Source organism: Megalobrama amblycephala, linkage group LG6, assembly GCF_018812025.1.
Source record: "Megalobrama amblycephala isolate DHTTF-2021 linkage group LG6, ASM1881202v1, whole genome shotgun sequence".
In the NCBI taxonomy this organism is placed as follows: domain Eukaryota; kingdom Metazoa; phylum Chordata; class Actinopteri; order Cypriniformes; family Xenocyprididae; genus Megalobrama; species Megalobrama amblycephala.
Window position 1 is genome coordinate 39818896 of NC_063049.1, and position 18727 is coordinate 39837622.

Sequence of the window (18727 nt, forward strand, 5' to 3'; positions counted from 1 at the left end):
AGGTTGCTCATAAGTCATTCTGAATAGACACATAACCAATATATATATATATATATATATATATATATATATATATATATATATATATATATATATATAGCCAACACTTGAGAGTTTACAGTTCAAGACTCGACTGTTATTAATATTAAGATATATAATCTCAAACATAAAAACAAACATAAATATATGAAAAAAATGTATAAAAAATGAGGTGGCTGTAGCGTAGAAACATTGAAACAGCTGAAGCCACAAGTGTGGTCATGCTTCGTTTCAAATCTGTGGATGTTATCTCAAAAAATATTAATTTTATGAAACATTTGCTAAGACTATGTCATGTGTGTATTTAGAAAAGGCTAATAAAAAAAAAATATTGCCACCTTGTATATTGCTCCCTTGAAATTTATTTTCTATGTCTGGTGTGGTGAACTGCCCCATTCGTATTTCTATTGTTCTCACTCAACAAACCTTTCACACCTCTGCCGGGTGTGAGACCTAATCTTCATTATTCTTTTATCATTATTCTTTTGTTTTTAGTCAGCTACTATTAGCCTTTATTGTGGAATTACATGCTTTCCCATCCACATCGCTTTGATCCCAATATACATTTATCCACCTATTATAAATAGTCTTTCTACAAAACATTTTCTCATGAACTTATGTGAGTTCTTCCAAAGAGCATACATAGAGAGCTAAGATGGATAAATATTGCTGATAAATACACTTACACTTACATAAAACTAAAATACACTTACATAAAACTGGAATTTTGCTGAATGAAGCTGTGCTAAACACAATGAACATTAATGCATTCAATTCTGTTTTTAAACAAATGTTCCAGATTCAATATTTTACTTTTATTGACATTATAGGTATTATATTACCTCTATAAATAATATCTAGTTTCTTGCTGCAGTGGAAGCAAGAAAATATCAACTTTTTTTTTTTTTTTTTTTTTACAAATGAGTTCACAATCTCTAGGTTTTTTGCATGCAAATTCAATGTCTATCAGCATTATATCTATCATGAGCATTTAAGGAATAATATTAATTACCACAAAATATAATTTTGACTAATCCCTCAGTTTTCTTTTTTTACCAAAATATTGTTGTTACTTGTAATGGAAGAAAAAAATGTTTAATGTCCCTGATTGTTTAAAAGCACAAATGTGCAGCTTATATATTTATTAAAGCACTTAAAAAAACGGTTTATTATTCAAGCTATTCTACACGGTCAGGCTTCTGGTTTTGCGTTATAGATGTAATTCTCATGACTTTTCTCCATGCAAATGGTCTCTTTCCGGTAATATGTACACATATCATGCAAACTTTATGTATATTTTGAAAAATATTTCGTGTTTTAATGTTTATTGTCTACAACAGACACAAGTGACACGAAGCGACGCAACAAAAGCACATAAAACCCATTATAATAAGTGATGCTGTCTACACCGGATGTGGCGCGACATGACAAAATGCAGACAGTAAGCTGATGCCCAGTTTATACTTCTGACATACTTCAAGCCCTCATGCTACTTCTGACATAAAGAACAAACGTATTTGCAATAATCGCTTTGTTGCGTCCAGTGTAGACAGACAGTCTCAAGCTGTTGTGGCGCGACATGACAACTGTTGTGTCCGGTGTAGACACTGTGTTACTGCAACTGTGATTATTGTTGTTTTTGTTGTTTGTTTGTTTTTTAAACACTGAGAGTCATGAGAGCTGAAAGGCTGTTTTCTGTGGTAAATTACATTGTGCCACAAATTCCATTAGTAGATCTTAATTTGAACCTGAATCTGGAACATTGTTTTTTTATGAGGTTCAGGGGGGAAAAGATACAAATAAGTGATTAATTTAATACTATTAGACACTGATGTAAAAATTCTCACCTGCACCCTGTTTGAGCATCTCTGTCGCCGGGTTAGTTGGTGTTGCAGTCTCAGGCGATTCCTCCAGTGGATCTGTAAAAATGACAGCAGGTCAGAGTTTAGACTGTGCATATCCTGTCAGGTTGAGTGCTACGACCTGTCGTTCTGCTGTGGGAATTCTCGCTAGGCTAGGAATCAAAGCGCCTCGCAAACACGCCGTCACACTGTGTTTGAAAAGGCAGAAATGCACACATAAAGGTCTGTGGTTTCTGGCCCCCTGACACCTGGATGGCATATAGCAGTTGGCTGAGGACGAAGTCAAGCTGAACGCACCGCAAAATGCTCTCAATTATTCACACTGGGCAAACAGGACATACATCATCATGACAGAGGGCGCAGCTAAGTGAGGTCATGATGAGTGGGAATGTACAGTCAGGTACACAAACTCATACAGTGGGCTCCAAAAGTCTGAGACTACTAGTGAAAATATTATTTTTTGCTTTAATGACAGCAAAGTTTGAACAAAGGAGTGCAAATACCTCAGGTTTCCATCCATGTATTTGTATGCAATCTGAAATATGCATATAAACTGTATTCACTCCCATGAGGTGGATAACTGTTTTACTGAGTAAGACGATATGCACATAAGCTATGATAAAAACACATTTACCAAATCCATTTTCCAGAATCACGTGACTTTAGGTGCATTCACGGCATGTTGTAATTACCGTAATTACGAGATTTCAACTTGTAAAAAGTGTTCATGTCCTCGTAGAGCTCATAATTACAGCTTATAAAAAGGCAAATTGTTCTGAGAGTTGATGGTGTTACCATAGAAAAACATAACACAATGTATATATATAGTATCTATATATATATATATATATATATATATAAAATCACTTCATTGAACAGGCACCTGCTGCTTTATATATATCTAGATCTCTCTCTTTCACAAATTTAAGAAAAAAAAAAAAAAAAAAAAAACAGGTTTTCAGAGTGGTCTCAGACTTTTGGACCCCACTGTATGAGTAGAGAAACAGATATGATGTCTCACCTCTGGTTGGTATGACTAGTTTGCAGGGTAGAGCCAGTGGAGTGATGGAGTGCTGGTAGACCAGTGCAGACAGGCAGCCTGGACACAGAAGATGAAAACAAAATTGGGGTCAGATTTACGAGCGGAAATCAGAGGAGGGCATACCTTACATTACAGCTGTCCTGAAGAGGTCAAACTTTGATGCCAGGCCTGGCAAACCATAAATCCATGTTGTTGAACAGTTGTGGCAGCGAGAGTTATGAGGATAGGAAGGACCGTAATAGTAGTATGTGGTTCAACCTCCAGAGTCTTCAAATATATTGACTATATTAGGAAAAACTAACTCACGATGGGCTTTTTTTGGGCAAAATGTTTCCTTCCTGTACATGAGAAATAGCTATAAAGCTGTTGCACTTCGGAAGCAAAAACATCCAGTTTAATGGCGGAAAGGAGTCCTTGTTGCCAATTTTAAATGTTATTATCAGCTTTAAACTCTCCTCCTTCAGCAATCCGATTTTATCAACACTAACAGGAAATGAAGACAGTTTACTCATTTCACTGTAAGGTCCCTTTTACAAGAATCAGTTCACTCCTAAACAGCTACTTCCCTTCATTTTGTTCCAAACAGGACTTTCTTCTTTCCATGAAACACAAAAGGTGAAAAAACCCCAAAAAGCAACATAGAAGTATTACAAAAGTAGCCCATTTGACTTGTGAACGATAATCCAAGTCTTCTGAAGCCATATGATAGAGACCTAAATGTAAGTTGTCATTTACTGAAAATCAAATATGGCACTGTAAAAGCATTGTGTCAGGTTTGATGTCAATGATGTTTAGTCACAAGACACACAAAGACCAAAAACATGACATGACACTTCAATCTATGCAAGATTTTCAGTGGAAAATAATCAAAATATTCATCTTTTTGTCACATAAAGCCAGACTTCAGAAGACTTTCAATATAGTCGTTTGGACTGCTTTTATGATATGTTTATGGTGCTTTTTGTCCTTTTTGGAGAACTCAGTGAAAGATTCTAAAGAAATTCACCTTCTGTATCCACAGAAACAAATGACATGAGGATAAACAAATGATGATAACATTTTTCGGGTGAACTGTTCCTGTGAGCTGTGGGCGTCCTGGCAAACGTCCATTGTCTGGAGGAGTGGAGCTTAGATACTTCTGTACATTTATTAACATGAGCGTTATTCCCGAAAACACAGAAATCCTGCCAAATTTCATCCACACCTGCTTTCATTCTCACACATCACAGTTTTTCTTTGTCTACTCTGCTTTTCATTATAAACACACGCTTACGCAATGGTTACCATAACAGGATGTTTGAGCTCTTATGTAAACGGCCCAACCCTAATTTTTATGTCTCCTTATTTGATGTGGAAAGGGGCATATTGGAGAAGACAGCGCTGTCCATTGAACAGACTAGGCCTCCGTGTAATGTGGTCAGCAGACAGTAAATTAGAGAGGGGCCGTCTTTGAGATGTACTTAATAATGTCAGCTGCTTCCATGCTGTCGTTTGGACTACATATGTTCTACAGCTTTCTGGAAGCTACACGGACAGCTTGATTTAAAAGGAAGGATTCACATGTTAACTTGTATTGAAGAGCAAAAACCACACAAGCATTTGTTCTACAAGCTTGACAGATTGGGCTTTCACATTCAACAAATCATTCTAGTGTCAATGTTCTCAAGCCATGTGGAGCAATGAAGCTAAGTAAGCAAAAAAAAAATAAAATAAATAAATAGTTGACCCAAAAATGAAAATTCTGTCATCATTTACTCACCCTTAAGTTGTTCCAAACTTGTATAAATTTCTTTGTTATGCCGAACAGGAAGATATTTTGAAGAATGTCTGTAACCAAACAGTTAATGGGCCCCATTGACTTCAATGGTTTTTTTTTCTCTCCATACTATGGAAGTCAATGGTGCCCCACAATTGGTTACAAACATTCTTTAAAATAGCTTCCTTTGTGAACAAAGAAATTCATACAGGTTTGGAACAACTTGAGGGTGAGTAAATGATGACAGAATTTTCTTTTTTGGGTAAACATTCCTTTTAAAATAGCTCTTAATCTAATTAAAATTTATAATTTTATTTGTTTTTAATGTGTTCACAATATGCTAACACCAACCACAGCTCAATAGGTTTAGTACACAGCTTTTGTTTAATTTAAAATGAAATAAATTTAAATTGTTTGATTTACCAAAGTATGGCTCGTTAGGGCAGCCCTTCAGTCTCACGCCCTTCGGACTCGTCTCAATCAGGAAATGTCTAACCAACTCGTTAGTGACATCTCCAGCTGCAATAATAAAGATTATAAAATGAAATATATATAAACACAAAATAATAAAAACAACCAGTAATATTATCATTTGGAGAATAAACTTTTAAGTTACAATATTTGATTCAAAGTAAAACCCCCTGTTGATATCTGTAAATTTACAAAAATTACCATGTTCATATTTGAAAAAAAAAAAAAAAAAAATCATCCATTACAAAGCTGGGAAGAGCCCTGATATTATTTAATATAACTCAAATTGTGTTTGGCTAAAAGAAGAAAGACATATACACCTTGGATGGCTTGAGGGGGAGTTAGGGCTGGGCTATATGGCAAAAAAATAAAATCTCGATTTTTCAGAACGATTGACTGATTCACGATTTCGATTTTTTTTTTTTTTTCGGTTTAACTAGTCACCTTAACTTAACTACAAAACAGAGGCTTTCAACCTGTCACCGTCATGCAAACACGAAATATCAAATAGGTTTACAGGTTTTTGCATTTCATTGCACTATTTGTCCTATTGTTTTTATGTTTGGCGGACATGTTTAGGTGTTGCACTTGTGTCTCACGTCTTTTGCCCATGAAACGGCATTGTAAAAACACGGCGGTCAAGTAAAAAAAAAAAAAAAAAAAAAAAAAAAAGTTCAACTTGCGTTTAATAACTTTGCCCTTTTTTCTCATTCCACTGCCTGCATCTCATTTTTATAATGCAATAACGGATTTCTGAATGAACAGCCGCTTAAGAACAGTGATGTGTTCTACGTTCATTGCTGCATTGTCAACATGTCTAATTGAACGCTTGCTAACATTTTTATTCAAAATCGCGATTTCTCGATTCCAAAAATAATAAAATCGAGGCAAAACAAAAATTCGAATTAATCGAAAGAATCGGAAAAACCGCCCATCCCTAGGGTGAGTAAATTATGGGAGTAAATCAGTTGTCTGGCACAGTGGTCAATTATGTACTTTATCATTATACAAAAATATTTGACCACAGAATGTCATGACGGACAAATCAGAATCAAGTATTTCATAAAGCCGTGTAATAATATTGAGTAAAAGAAATGAGTAGGTGTATTACAACTAGGTTAACCACTGTCTTTCGTTTTCATCATAAAACATTGCATGCGTTTCAGTGTGCGTTGTTGGGTGTGTGTGTGTGTGTGCGTCTGCTGCAGACACAACAGGATTATGATCCAGGAGGGGTCAGATCTCCTGTCTGGAATACATTTGGCAAATGATTATCTGCATTAGCCACATGCCTGGAGGAGGCACATGAAATACCTTTCTTTGTAGGCTGCACTGTTGGAGGTGGAGAGGCAACTTTCATGGCCAAGCCGTAGGCCCCTCTGAATGAATGACTGTCCCGAATGACAAAGGCTCCAGGCTCTTGATCCTTCAGCATGTTGATCGCTAAAGCGAGGGAGGAGATGGTTTATTTGTACCAGAATATCAAGTACATATAATTACTGATTTGATGATAACTAAGCCTAACTAAGATGGGAGGAAAAGACAATTTCTTATTAATAACCCATAGTTTCTACAATCTCTATATTGAATCTGCTAAGAAAATAAATCCTTGTCAAACAGGCTATATGAGTCCAAAATGTATGACATCCCAGGCACGAAAATCCCAATAATAACCAGAAAATATGAATAAATATGAAGATTCTGTCCATGGCACTGGACATGTAACTATGATAAAGCAAAGAAACTAATTTTGTTTCTAACCCTTATGGATCAAAAGCATTAAGTGAAAATTTGGACAAGTGGTGGTGCTAGAGAGTTTGATCTAGAGACACCAAATTTGCTGTAGTTAATGTTGGGATTATCCTCTATCAGTGTGCCAAATTTCATAACTTTCCCGCAAGCGGTTCTGTGGGCTGCCATAGACACCCTGAGCGGAAGACGAATAATAAGAACGCCAATTTACTATTGATTTATGACAGGATTGATTTTTTAATATGCATTCACCAGAAGTTTATTTTTTTTTATTTTCCCATTATTATTCACAAGTTGGAGATGTGAAGGTGAAGGCTATAATATGTTAACAAATTGCTGCAATGTCCCCCGCAGTTTAACACACAGAGATAGAGAGTGAGTGAAGGGAAAAATAAACCTTGCTAAGGAGGTTTATTTGTTATCGTTAAGACAAGCTAATGAAGCAACAGATGCAGATGTTCGCTGGATTTAACTAAACACATATGTCGAATGCCGTGTGATGTCACTGCATGTGCTTGCGTTTAGAGAGGTCTCCAACGCAGATGATCTAATCCAATAAGAGCATGGAGGAGAACCAGATGTGGAGACCAACAGCGATTGACCTCACGTAGGGTGGCGTGAGACATATTTTACTATTTATGGGAGTTATAATCCTCCATTTGGGGTCTAAATATAGATAAATTAACCCTGGAACACACATATACTGCGTCCTTACCTTGGTCTCTGGAGATATCTGGTTTATACCAGAATTTGGACGTGTCCTGGACAAACTTCACGTTCAGCCTAGTCTCTGGACTTCCATCTGGGGAATGAAATATGCACTTTATTTAGCAGTCCATCAGCTGTAAACTGATAATAGTTTAGTATGCCTAAGCTACTGAATGCACTACTCTTTCAAAACTACACTAACACACACACCTGTTTAAAATTACCCTCGTCATCATCAGTGTCTTATTAAATTATCGACAGCAACACCTACAATAAGCACAAGTTTCTTACAGCCCATAACACCATATATTAAAACAATAAAGTACAGGAGGCTGAATGTATATAGTATGTGAATACAATCAGTTAAAAGGTGTTGATAGAGATGTAGCAGAGTATATCTGTAATACAGCACAGCCTCAAATCTCTTCTCTGAGAAAATGGTTGGTACATAATACAAATATCAAGGACAGAATTAAATTTTAGTATTAGAAGACATGCAAGAAGATATAGTTCATGACATGTAAACCATAAGATAATGTTATTTTATGTAGTGTTTATAGACAGATTTTTAGGAATTTTCATTGTTGTCTGTAATTAACTCTTTCCCCACCATTGACAGAACTTTCCGCCATTTATGACACAATGCTTCCCCCGCCATAGACGGAATTTTCCAGCAATCCATGTTTTCACTGTTATATAGTAGGGGGCGCTATTATGCAACTTCTGAAAGAGTACAGAATCATTCCAAATCAGATAAAAACAGAGGTGAAAAAGGAGCAGAAACAAGCAATCAAAGAATTGCTTATGCATGTTGTAGTCTAACATTAATTTCTCAGCTTTTTGTTCAAAATGTTGCTTTTTTATGAAACTTACCCACATTCAAGTGTTGATAAAAAGAATGCATGAAGCTAGAATATTATATTAATATAATATAATTGAGTTTTGTTTTTTGTTTAAAAGCAGAGGCTTTGTTCTTTCTTTTGATATATTCAGATTTTCATACAACAAAAGATTCTGGGGGCCATGAAACTTTTGTGAAAATGATCAAAAATGCTTGACAGTGGCTTGCAACTTTTTTAAAAACATGTTGACAGATAAAGATTTATCAATTAATTGATCAAATTTATATAAAATTGATAAAATGTATGTAAATATTACAAAATGCATGTGGAGCGCACAAAATACCATGTGAGCATAGTATGAATTGCTGTGAAGTGATGAGTTTTTGTAAGAAAAATATACATATTTAAAACTTTATAAACTAAAACAACTAGCTTCCGCCAGACGACGTACACATAGTGCGCAAGTCGACTTTCGCCAAATGAGTAACCCCTGAGGCGAGGTATGATGTAGGATGTAAGAGTATTGTAAACTTACACGCCTCTCGTGTTTTAAACAAATAGGGCTTTGCAACAGCCTGAAGCTCCTCTTCTCTTATATCGAAATCCTCCGACATTTCTCTTTAAAAATTCTCACTTTAGACTTCTAATTCATGACCGGTGCTCTATCCTCCGAGCTTCCACGTTCGTCATTGCGTCATGAGTCGGGTCAGGGGTTATTTTTCCGCCACAAATCAATGCGTACGGCCGTATGTTGGAAGCTAGTTATTATAGCTAAAAAGGTTTTAAATATGGATATTTTTTCTTACAAAAACCCATCACTTCAATTCAGAAGGCCTTTATTAACCCCCTAGAACCATATGGATTATATTTATGATGGATGGATGCATTTTTTGCGGGCTTCAAACCCCCCCCCCCCCATTCTATCTACAATCTTCACCATTATAAAGCTTGGGAGAGCCAGAATATTTTTAAATCTATCTCTGATTGTGTTAATCTTAAAGAAGATAGTCATATACATCTAAGGTGGCTTGAGGGTGAGTAAATCATGGGATAATTTTCATTTTTGGGTGAACTATCCATTTAAAGACATTATGATTCCACTGATCCCTAGTGGAATTCATCTTTATAAAGTCTTACCGCACATGTTGAGTTTGGAGAAATCAGGGAGCGTGTTGAAGAAATGAACGCTTGGAGTGCTGCCGCCACTGGACACCGGCGAGGACATCTTCCCGTTGAGCGTTCCGTAGGACAGTCCGCCATTGGAGCGATCGCTGCTGGACATGCGTCTCTTCTCGGGAAGCTGAGGTTGGAGGCCAGGGCTGCCCTGTCTGAATCCCACTCCCTCTATGTATCCGGCCGGAGAGACTGGGAAAGAAGGCGTCGATGGCGGCTGGTATCCAGAGGAGCTGCTCTGGCGCGACAGGGCTCCGTGTCGCTCGTCCGGAGTGGTGTAGCCGCTGTACATCGGGTGCCTGTCCAGACTGGGGCTACCCTGCGTGATGGACGGGTGGTGTCCCAGAATGGGGCTGCCCTGACTGGGATGCGTAAGTGAGGACTGCCTGCTCAGGACGGGGCTGCCCTGGTTGGGCTGGGTAACGGACGGCTGTCTACTCAACACCGGGCTGCTTTGGTTAGGCAGAATGATTGGTTGATTGAGGGATGCCTGTCGGTTGAGCACCGGGCTGCTCTGGACAGCTTGTCCCATAGGCTGCCTGCTGAGAATCGGACTACTCTGAGTTCCGTGGGTGTTGGGATACTGTCTGGACAGCATCGGGCTGCTCTGCGTTCCCTGGGACACCATGGTGTGTCTTCCTTGCATGGGACTACTAGCCATTCCAGGCAGATGACCATTGACCGGGGTTGGCTGTTGGCCCAGAACAGGGCCGTCCTGATTGGCTAGTCTGTGCTGAAGGTTGGGAGCGGACGTGACGTCAGGCAGGACAGTGTGGTGTCTTGTGCCAGGGCTACCGGTGAGTGGCTGGATTGTTGTGGTGTTGTTTTGCACAACCCCTGGCATAGAGGGGCTGATATCAGGGGTGATGTAGCTACCCAACATGCTGCTGGAGGTGGGGTAGGAGGGTGTGGGTGTTTGGTATGTTCTTTCAGAGGGCTGGGAGTGAAGGACGGAGTCGACAGCAGCCTGGGACAGAGAATTCATTCCCACCCCGCTATCGGCCAATGTGCTTTCACTGAAAGACCACAAAATAAGAGAACTAGAATTTTTATAAAATATGCACTAGTATGACCCCCTTTACACCAGACATTAATTAGTTTGTGTATACTATAACCTATTTCATTTGTGCGTCACTGCCTATGAAGAAAAAAGCGAGAGTATGGATGCACATGAATTAAAAGCTGTATTTGCTAAAATGTGGCTTTTACTGTACCAGCCTTTTTTATGGGCCCTTGAACTTGAAACAATGCACACAGCCCAGCATTTATAGTGTGGTTTCTTGGCCGTCACAGAGAATGCTTTAACGCGGACACAAGACCGTGATATACAGTATACTGCCTTAACGAAAGCCATATTTTGAGCAAATAGATATTTATTAATTCACGCGCATCCATACTCTCATTTTCTTCATAATTTTGAGCAAATAGATATTTATACAGTAAGAAAGAGTATGGTTGTGCATGAATTAATAAAGATCTATTTGCTCAATATGTGGCTTTTGTGCATCATATTTCAAGGCCTTATGTGCACTTTAACGAATTTAACTCTGTGGCGGCCACGAAATGGGCTCAGTGTACATTGTCCGCCAACAAGATCTCCTAGTACTACGTATCCATTGCACAAATGTATGTTTGTATTTGGCGTGCTATTCATATGCGAAAATTACTTTTTACATGGAGCATATGATACGCACTGTTAACCCCTTGGGTAGGATTAGTGGCGTGGGTTAAGTGTGTATTATATGCACGTAAAAAGTTATTTCTGCGTATAAATAGCACGCCACATACAAACATAAATTGATACGCACTTTCATGATATCGGGCGCACTATCATATGCCACGTTTAATGGTTCATGAAGAACATTGGTACAGTAAAAAAAAAAAAAAAAAGAAAAAGATAAACATTTGGATTTCATTAGGGCAGTAGGCTATATTTATATTGTCCTATTTTTGGCGCTGACACAGCCGTATTGCGCGTCAGCCCATTTATAGGGGTTAGTAGTATAGTTATAGTATACACAAACCTGAAATTGTAGCGAGAAATAATAATAAATACTATAAAAGTATATAAATAATACTACTTTAACACTGTATGAAACACCTGGGTGGTGGTGGTCACTTACACTGCATCTGGGCTCTGAATGGGGCTGCTGGAGGAAAGAGGAGCGTTGTAGGCATGGGAAGGCCCGACAGGATGAGCTAAGCTGTCACTGTCATATGTTGGAGACACGGGCGATGCTGGCGGCCCACCTGTCACTGTTGCTGCTTTGGCCACAGACTCCACATAGCTACGAGGCTCTGGCAAAGAGACAAAGGGAAAAATACCTGTGAGCACAAAAGTTTACAAGAGTCAAAACTGATGGATCACTGTGTCCAAAACATGACCTGATGATTTGCTTTAAATGACCACTGATGGAAAAGAGTAGAGAGGTGGAGAGACATCTGACCATAAAAATGAGTTGAGAGAGACGAGTGAATGAAGACAACCGCTGTGCGTAAGATGACTAAAATCAACCAGAAGGTGAAGTGGCTTCTATGTACAGTAACACTGTACTTCCAAATCTTGTACATTCTTACCTTCCTCGTCCTCACTCTCTGTTTTCCAGACAGCAGAAGAATAAAATCATAAGACATAGAAATTGTAGAGGTTTAAAGAGACGTGGAGAATAGAATAATAATTACTAACATAGACGCAAAAAAGGCGAGTGTAGATAATGGTTATTTTAAAGGGATAGTTAATAGCTAAACACTCATGACAATGACATGATTATTTATTGACCATCATGTCATTCCAAACCCAAATTAATTTCTTCCATAAACACAAAAGCACCATCTATGTTTGTTTTCCATAAAAAGAAAGTAGAAGGTGAAGGACAAAAAAGCATCATTAAAAATGTAAAAGTGATCCATATGACTTGTGCGTTTTGTATCTTTTTGAAGTTTACCAAAGGAAATCAGTTGTAATGACATGAGGGTGAAAAAATTAAGAGAACATTTTCATATTTGGGTAAATTCTTACTTTTAAGAAAACAAAAAGAGAGAAATACAACCAAAGAAAACATTGCAATCTTCATTCACATTTTTGCTGCTCCAAAATACCAGCAGGCCCCAGTGCAGATTAAAATACCCAAAGTTACATCCCTTATCATCAATAAGCACATGACATCATTTAACCTAACTATAGTAAGACAAAGAGGCCCCTGTGACACATCATCTCGTAATATTGTTAGTGTACCGTATGTATGGCTCTTGTTTTAGCAGGCCTCAAATTAACTCCCTCAGGAACGATGCTAAAATCAGCCCTGCATGAGAACTTGTTCCAAACTAAAGAGTCTCCGCAACTCCCCATAGGATCCTGTTACCTCTGAGTCTACAAAAACTACATAGTTTACGCCCGCCGGCCCCTGAGGATGAATCTCACCAAACCTGCCGAGACAAGACCGGGTCATATATCACCCTGAAATTCAAAGGAAAGAAATAAGAAATGATAAAGAAAAAGAAAACCTCATTTTTTCATGAGGTTCACCCCGAAGACATGGTAAATTACTGCTTTGAATTGAAAGAAACAATTTATCAAATAATATTATGTGTGTCACTTTGCTGAGTTTGCTAATATCAAGATTAAAAATGATCATTCCTCAAACATTAAATATATCCTTGGGACAAAGTGAATGGGTAATCATCTCAAAAAAGGGCTCTGTTCCAAAAACAGCTGTGTTGTTGTTGTCTACTGCCTATAGGGAGCTACCTTCTAAGGCAACATCCTAACTGAAATGGAACCTCATAAATGACCAATTTGTAGCTCTCAACTTTGGTAGCAACTATGAAATTCAGAGCATTATTTTATTTATTTTTATTGAGTTTGGTGTTAATATGGTGCTAAGCTAATAACACTATACTCTAATAAGAATATAGACACATGCAACTTTTAAATATTGAGTAAAATATTCCATTTTTAAGTAGATTAAACTAGACTGTGCCATCTTGGATGGACATTTTCCACTTGAAATTATGGAAATGCATTTTCTGTTTCTCACAGAAACAGTACCATTCAAAAAGTTTGGGGTCAGAAAGATTTTTTTTTTTTTTTTTTTTTTTTAAGAAATTAATTAATACCTTTCAACAAGAATGCATTAAATTGGTCAAAAGTGACAGTAAAGACATTTATAAAGTTATAGGTTTCTATTTTAAATACTGTAAATGCTGTTCTTTTGAACTTTATATTCATCAAATAATCCTGAAAATAAATTTCCACAAAAATATTAAGCAGCACAACTGTTTTCAACATTGATAACAATAAGAAAGATCAAATCAGCATATTAGAATGATTTCTGAAGGATCATGTGACACTGAAGACTGGAGTAATGATGCTTTGTAAGAGTTCAAATTCAGCTTTGCATCACAGGAATAAATTACATTTTAAAATATATTACAAACGAAAACTATTATTTTTGTTATTTTAATAATAATAATAATAATAATAATAATAATAATATTATTTCACAGTATTGCTGTTTAAAGTATTTTTGATCGAATAAATCATGCAAATAATGCTTTAGAATTTGGCCAAGAAGAAAACTTAGAAGGTTGCATAATTATCTGACCCTTTGTGCCTTAAAATACTGCCTAAGTGGGCAGCTCACACACACACACACACACACACACACACACATTAAGAGAGCACAGTAAAATGATCCCAATATAACCGCATATGAAAAGAAAACACCAATCCATTTAAATATATGTATGAGCTCACGGCTCAAGAGACGAGAAAAGGAGAAAGGAAAACACTTGAGAGGGAGAAATGAAAGGTTATTTTGATATATGGCCCTCAAGACATATTTCAGCTCCCTTTATGGAGCACATCTTGGATGCGTGTCTGCATGTGCATTTCTGTATATGTGTAAAGTCTCACCTGAGCCCGTCTGGTTGAGCAGTATCTCAGCAGGATTGTGGGGCTTCAGGCCCAGGAAGGACAAAGGTGTTTTAGCCAATCCTGGAGGAGATCGACCTAAAGCGACACAGAGCACAGAAAGAACTTTATTATTCAGAGCTTTATCAACAAAAGCCTTCAGCACAAAACATACTCTATAAGCAAGTACGTCAACGCAAATGATTTTAGCTTGGCAAGCTTGATTTTACATATTTCTGCACTCCGATTAGGGTTGTCGAGCAATTCAAAATTAACAGAATGCATGAACGTATATACAGTACCGGTCAAAAGTTTGGAAATATTAAGGTTTTTTAATGTTTTTGAAAGAAGTCTCTTCTGCTCACCAAGGTTGCATTTATTTGATTAACAATACAATAGTAAAAACAATAATATTGTGAAATATTACCATTTAAAAGAAGTCTTTTCTATGTGATTTTTTTTTTTTTTTTTTTTTTTTGTGGAAATCATGATATACTGCCAAAAGTTTAGGTTAAATAAGATCTAAAAAAAATAAAAAAAAATAAAAAATTATAAGGCACATTAAATAAATTGCTGAAAATAAATGCAAAGAATCCTGAAATAAAAATCAGTTAAAAAAAAAAATGTTATGCAGCACAACTGTTTTCAAAATTGATAATAATCAGAAATGTTTTTTGAGCAACAAATCAGCATATTAGAATGATTTCTGAAGGATCATGTGACACTGAAGACTGGAGTAATGATGCTGAAAAATTCAGCTTTGATCACAGAAATAAATAACATTTTAACATATATTCACACAGAAAAGAGTTATTTTAAATGGTAATAATTTTTCACAATTACTGTTTTTACTGTATTTTTTATTAAATAAATGCAGCCTTGGTGAGCAGAAGAGACTTCTATCAAAAACATTAAAAAACATGTCCGATAGCATAATAAAAGTTTTTTTTAATTTTTATTTTTTTATGTTGACTACTGTTATAAATCAGAGGGCATGATTAAATGTGTTAATATTTTTTAACAAATTATTAATTGCATAATTAATTGTACTAAATTAAACAGCCCTAGTTCTGAAGTGTGTCAGACAGCAATTCATAATGTACTATGTAATGCTACAAGGTGTGCTATATCGGTCTTGCTATGTTTTTAGCTAGCTACTTGAATAACTCAACACACATCTGGTTAATGGCACAGACATTTGAAGGTAACTCTATCACCCCCTTGAGTACCGAGGATGCGTTTGCCAAGCATTCACGTCTGCATTTGCGTACTTGCACAAAGTATGTTTCTGGTCCTTAGACCTTACAATACAGATCTGTGTGTACCACTTTCATCTTCGCTTTCGACAATCTTATCAAAGAGACCGACTTCCAGATCAAGAGCCTTTGAGAGACTGCCGTGGTACACACTGAGCTTTTAAAGACGGCAGACTGAGGTGGCTATTTCAGTATGTGACATGGCTGGGGAATGAGCTAATGTCTCATGCTCTGTGGCAAGGCCGTGCAAGCGCCTCTTTAAAAGAGTTAACGATGTGATTAACACTCGCTGTAACGATGCCCAGTCAAAAGAACGAAAACAAGACAGATCATGCAGACAGAATACACCTTCAGCTGAACAGATCTCAAAAACATCACACTGAAAACATTCAAGACCTCACTACACAACAAATGATACTAACAACAAGACGAGTGACTCAAAAACAACAAATAAACAGTGGTGCCCAGCAAAACAAAAGTGGTGCGAACACACAAATGGGGAAAATAAATGGTGATGTGGCCACAGAGCTGTGGAAAGCAGCACACTTGAAGAAATGGAGGGTTGTGTGTTTAGAAAACGTCTCCAAAAATTCTATGCATACTCAATTTTGTGCATTATTGCATTCTAGCACAACGCTTAATGCAATACACGTTGCACCCTAAATGTGATGTTCTGATTGCACTGTAAACCCACAATAATTAATTGGTTTGAGTAGAACAAACTTAAAGGATTAGTTCACTTTCAAATTAAAATTTCATGATAATTTACTCACCCTCATGTCATCCAAGATGTTTATGTCTTTCTTTCTTCAGTTGAAAAGAAATTAAGTTTTTTGATGAAAACATTCCAGGATTATTCTCCTTACAGTGGACTTCAATGGCCTCCAAACGGTTGAAGGTCAAAATTACAGTTTCAGTGCAGCTTCAAAGGGATCTACACGATCCCAGATGAGGAATAAGGGTCTTATCTAGTGAAACGATTGGTCATATTCTAAAAAAAATAATAATAATAATAGTATTTAATATTTTAACCATATTTAAGCTTTAACCATAAAAGCTCATCTTGAACTAGTTCTCTTCTTCTTCTCTATTAGAATATCGGCAGTGTAGACACTGCTAAGTGTATTACTGCCCTCCACAGGTCAAAGTTTGAACTAATTGTTATATACTTGCACTAGTATATTGTATATGATAATTTAGTTCAAACTTTGACCTGTGGAGGGCACTATAAGGAGAATAATCCTGGAATATTTTCATCAAAAACCTTCTGATTTCTTTTCGACGGAAGAAAGAAAGACAAACATCTTGGATGACATGGGAGTAAATTATCATGAAATTTTAATTTGAAAGTGAACTAATGCTTTAAATTAAACTAATTAGTTCAGTCAAATCAACTTTTATGAGTATTTTGCACTTTTTTTTTCTTTCAAGTTCACAGAACTGACATATTTTAAGTAAACCGAACTGTTTCATTGTTTTGAGTTTTATGAACTCATTTCTTTTAATTAAGACAAACTTAAGTTTAACTGAAACTGGGCTGGGATTTCTATTTCCTAGCATGCTTGGTTTGAGAGCAAGTATGTTAAATGTTTCATATTGCTGTACTCATTCAGCAAGTGCTATACTGTGCTATTAGCAAATTAGCAGGTTAGCTTTTTCTAAATGAGCTTGTTATAGCTAGCTAAGTTTCCACTAATAAAAATGTTTATAGATAACATGATAATTTTAAGTTAAATATATATTTAAATTTAAAAACAATTAAAATGTATGAGTACAAAGTAAAAATCTGCCAGTTCTGCTTACTTAAACTTCCTTAACTAAACATTTTTGATGTAACCGATTGCCTCAATTTTTTGAGTTTTGACAACTTGTTCGGGTTTACAGTGTGGAAAAAGTGCAAAAAAAATTCAAACTTTAAAAAAAACCCCATGTGAATCACGTATGTTCACTTGCGTAGTTAAAAAGCCTTGTTTTGCTGAAATAGTTGATTGGCAGGTGAGCAGGTAGTCCTCTGATTATGGCCTGAGTGATCGAATCACAATGTTTTGGACCCCGTTTACACCTGTATTTAGAAATTATTAGATCATGATGTGTTTTGGGTGTGTGTGTGTTCTTCAGGGCTGCTCTCCACATGCATTCTGGGTAAGGCAGAGCATATGCTTGCGATTTGGCAGGGCCACATTGACATCATTGCTGACACACATGCATCCTCCACTTACCAAAGAATCCAAATCAATTCTTTGTTTGGCAGAATAAGTGCCTCAGCATTGGAAACAAGGAGAAGGGGAGGGGAGGTGTATAGAGAAGCTTTTCCAGCCTCTCCTTCTCTGCAGGAGGAGGGAGCCACGGAGACATGCTACCAGAATGTGGCTATTGGAGCATGTGAGTGTCGTTCAATCGCCAAAACAGAAAAAGAGCCCCTATGGGTCACCTGCTCCCCAGGAATCCAACAGAACCACTTTAGAAAGTTTTGCAGATCTTTTGAATGAACCTCATACAAGTATGCTGGAAATGTTTGCTGGACAAAAAATGATACACATTTTTTTTTCCCCCAGACATTCAATACAGGGAGTGCAGAATTATTAGGCAAGTTGATTTTCTGATCATATTTTTTTTCCAAGTACATTTTACCAATTCCAATCCACATCAATCTTAATAACTACCATTAATATTGTTTTTAATCATTTATAAGTGATACATAATAGTTCATGAAGGCTGGAAATGAAAAATGCCTATTATTCAGGTGTGCAGAATTATTAGGCAGGTTTTCTTTTACAGGCCAAATGAGCCAAAAAAGAGATTTAACTCAGACTGAAAAGTCAAAAATGATTAAATACTCATGAGAAGGACGCAATACTAATGCAATACTAGAAATTGCAAAGTTAAAGCATGACCAATGGACAGCAAAACGCTC

At 36.8% G+C, this 18727-nt stretch overlaps 1 protein-coding gene across 15 annotated transcripts in view; it reads right to left on the reverse strand.

Annotated features, from left to right (window-relative positions):
• tns1b (tensin 1b) overlaps positions 1-18727 on the reverse strand; it is a 320941-nt gene that overhangs the window by 9983 nt on the left and 292231 nt on the right. For all 15 annotated transcript variants that reach the window (XM_048194585.1, XM_048194584.1, XM_048194582.1 and 12 more), the window contains 8 exons: positions 14561-14656; positions 11769-11943; positions 9610-10661; positions 7638-7724; positions 6485-6613; positions 5123-5218; positions 2923-3000; positions 1887-1958 (listed from right to left, as the gene is read on the reverse strand). In XM_048194585.1, coding sequence (XP_048050542.1) covers positions 1887-1958; positions 2923-3000; positions 5123-5218; positions 6485-6613; positions 7638-7724; positions 9610-10661; positions 11769-11943; positions 14561-14656 — 1785 coding nt within the window. The remainder of the gene's footprint in view (positions 1-1886; positions 1959-2922; positions 3001-5122; positions 5219-6484; positions 6614-7637; positions 7725-9609; positions 10662-11768; positions 11944-14560; positions 14657-18727) is intronic.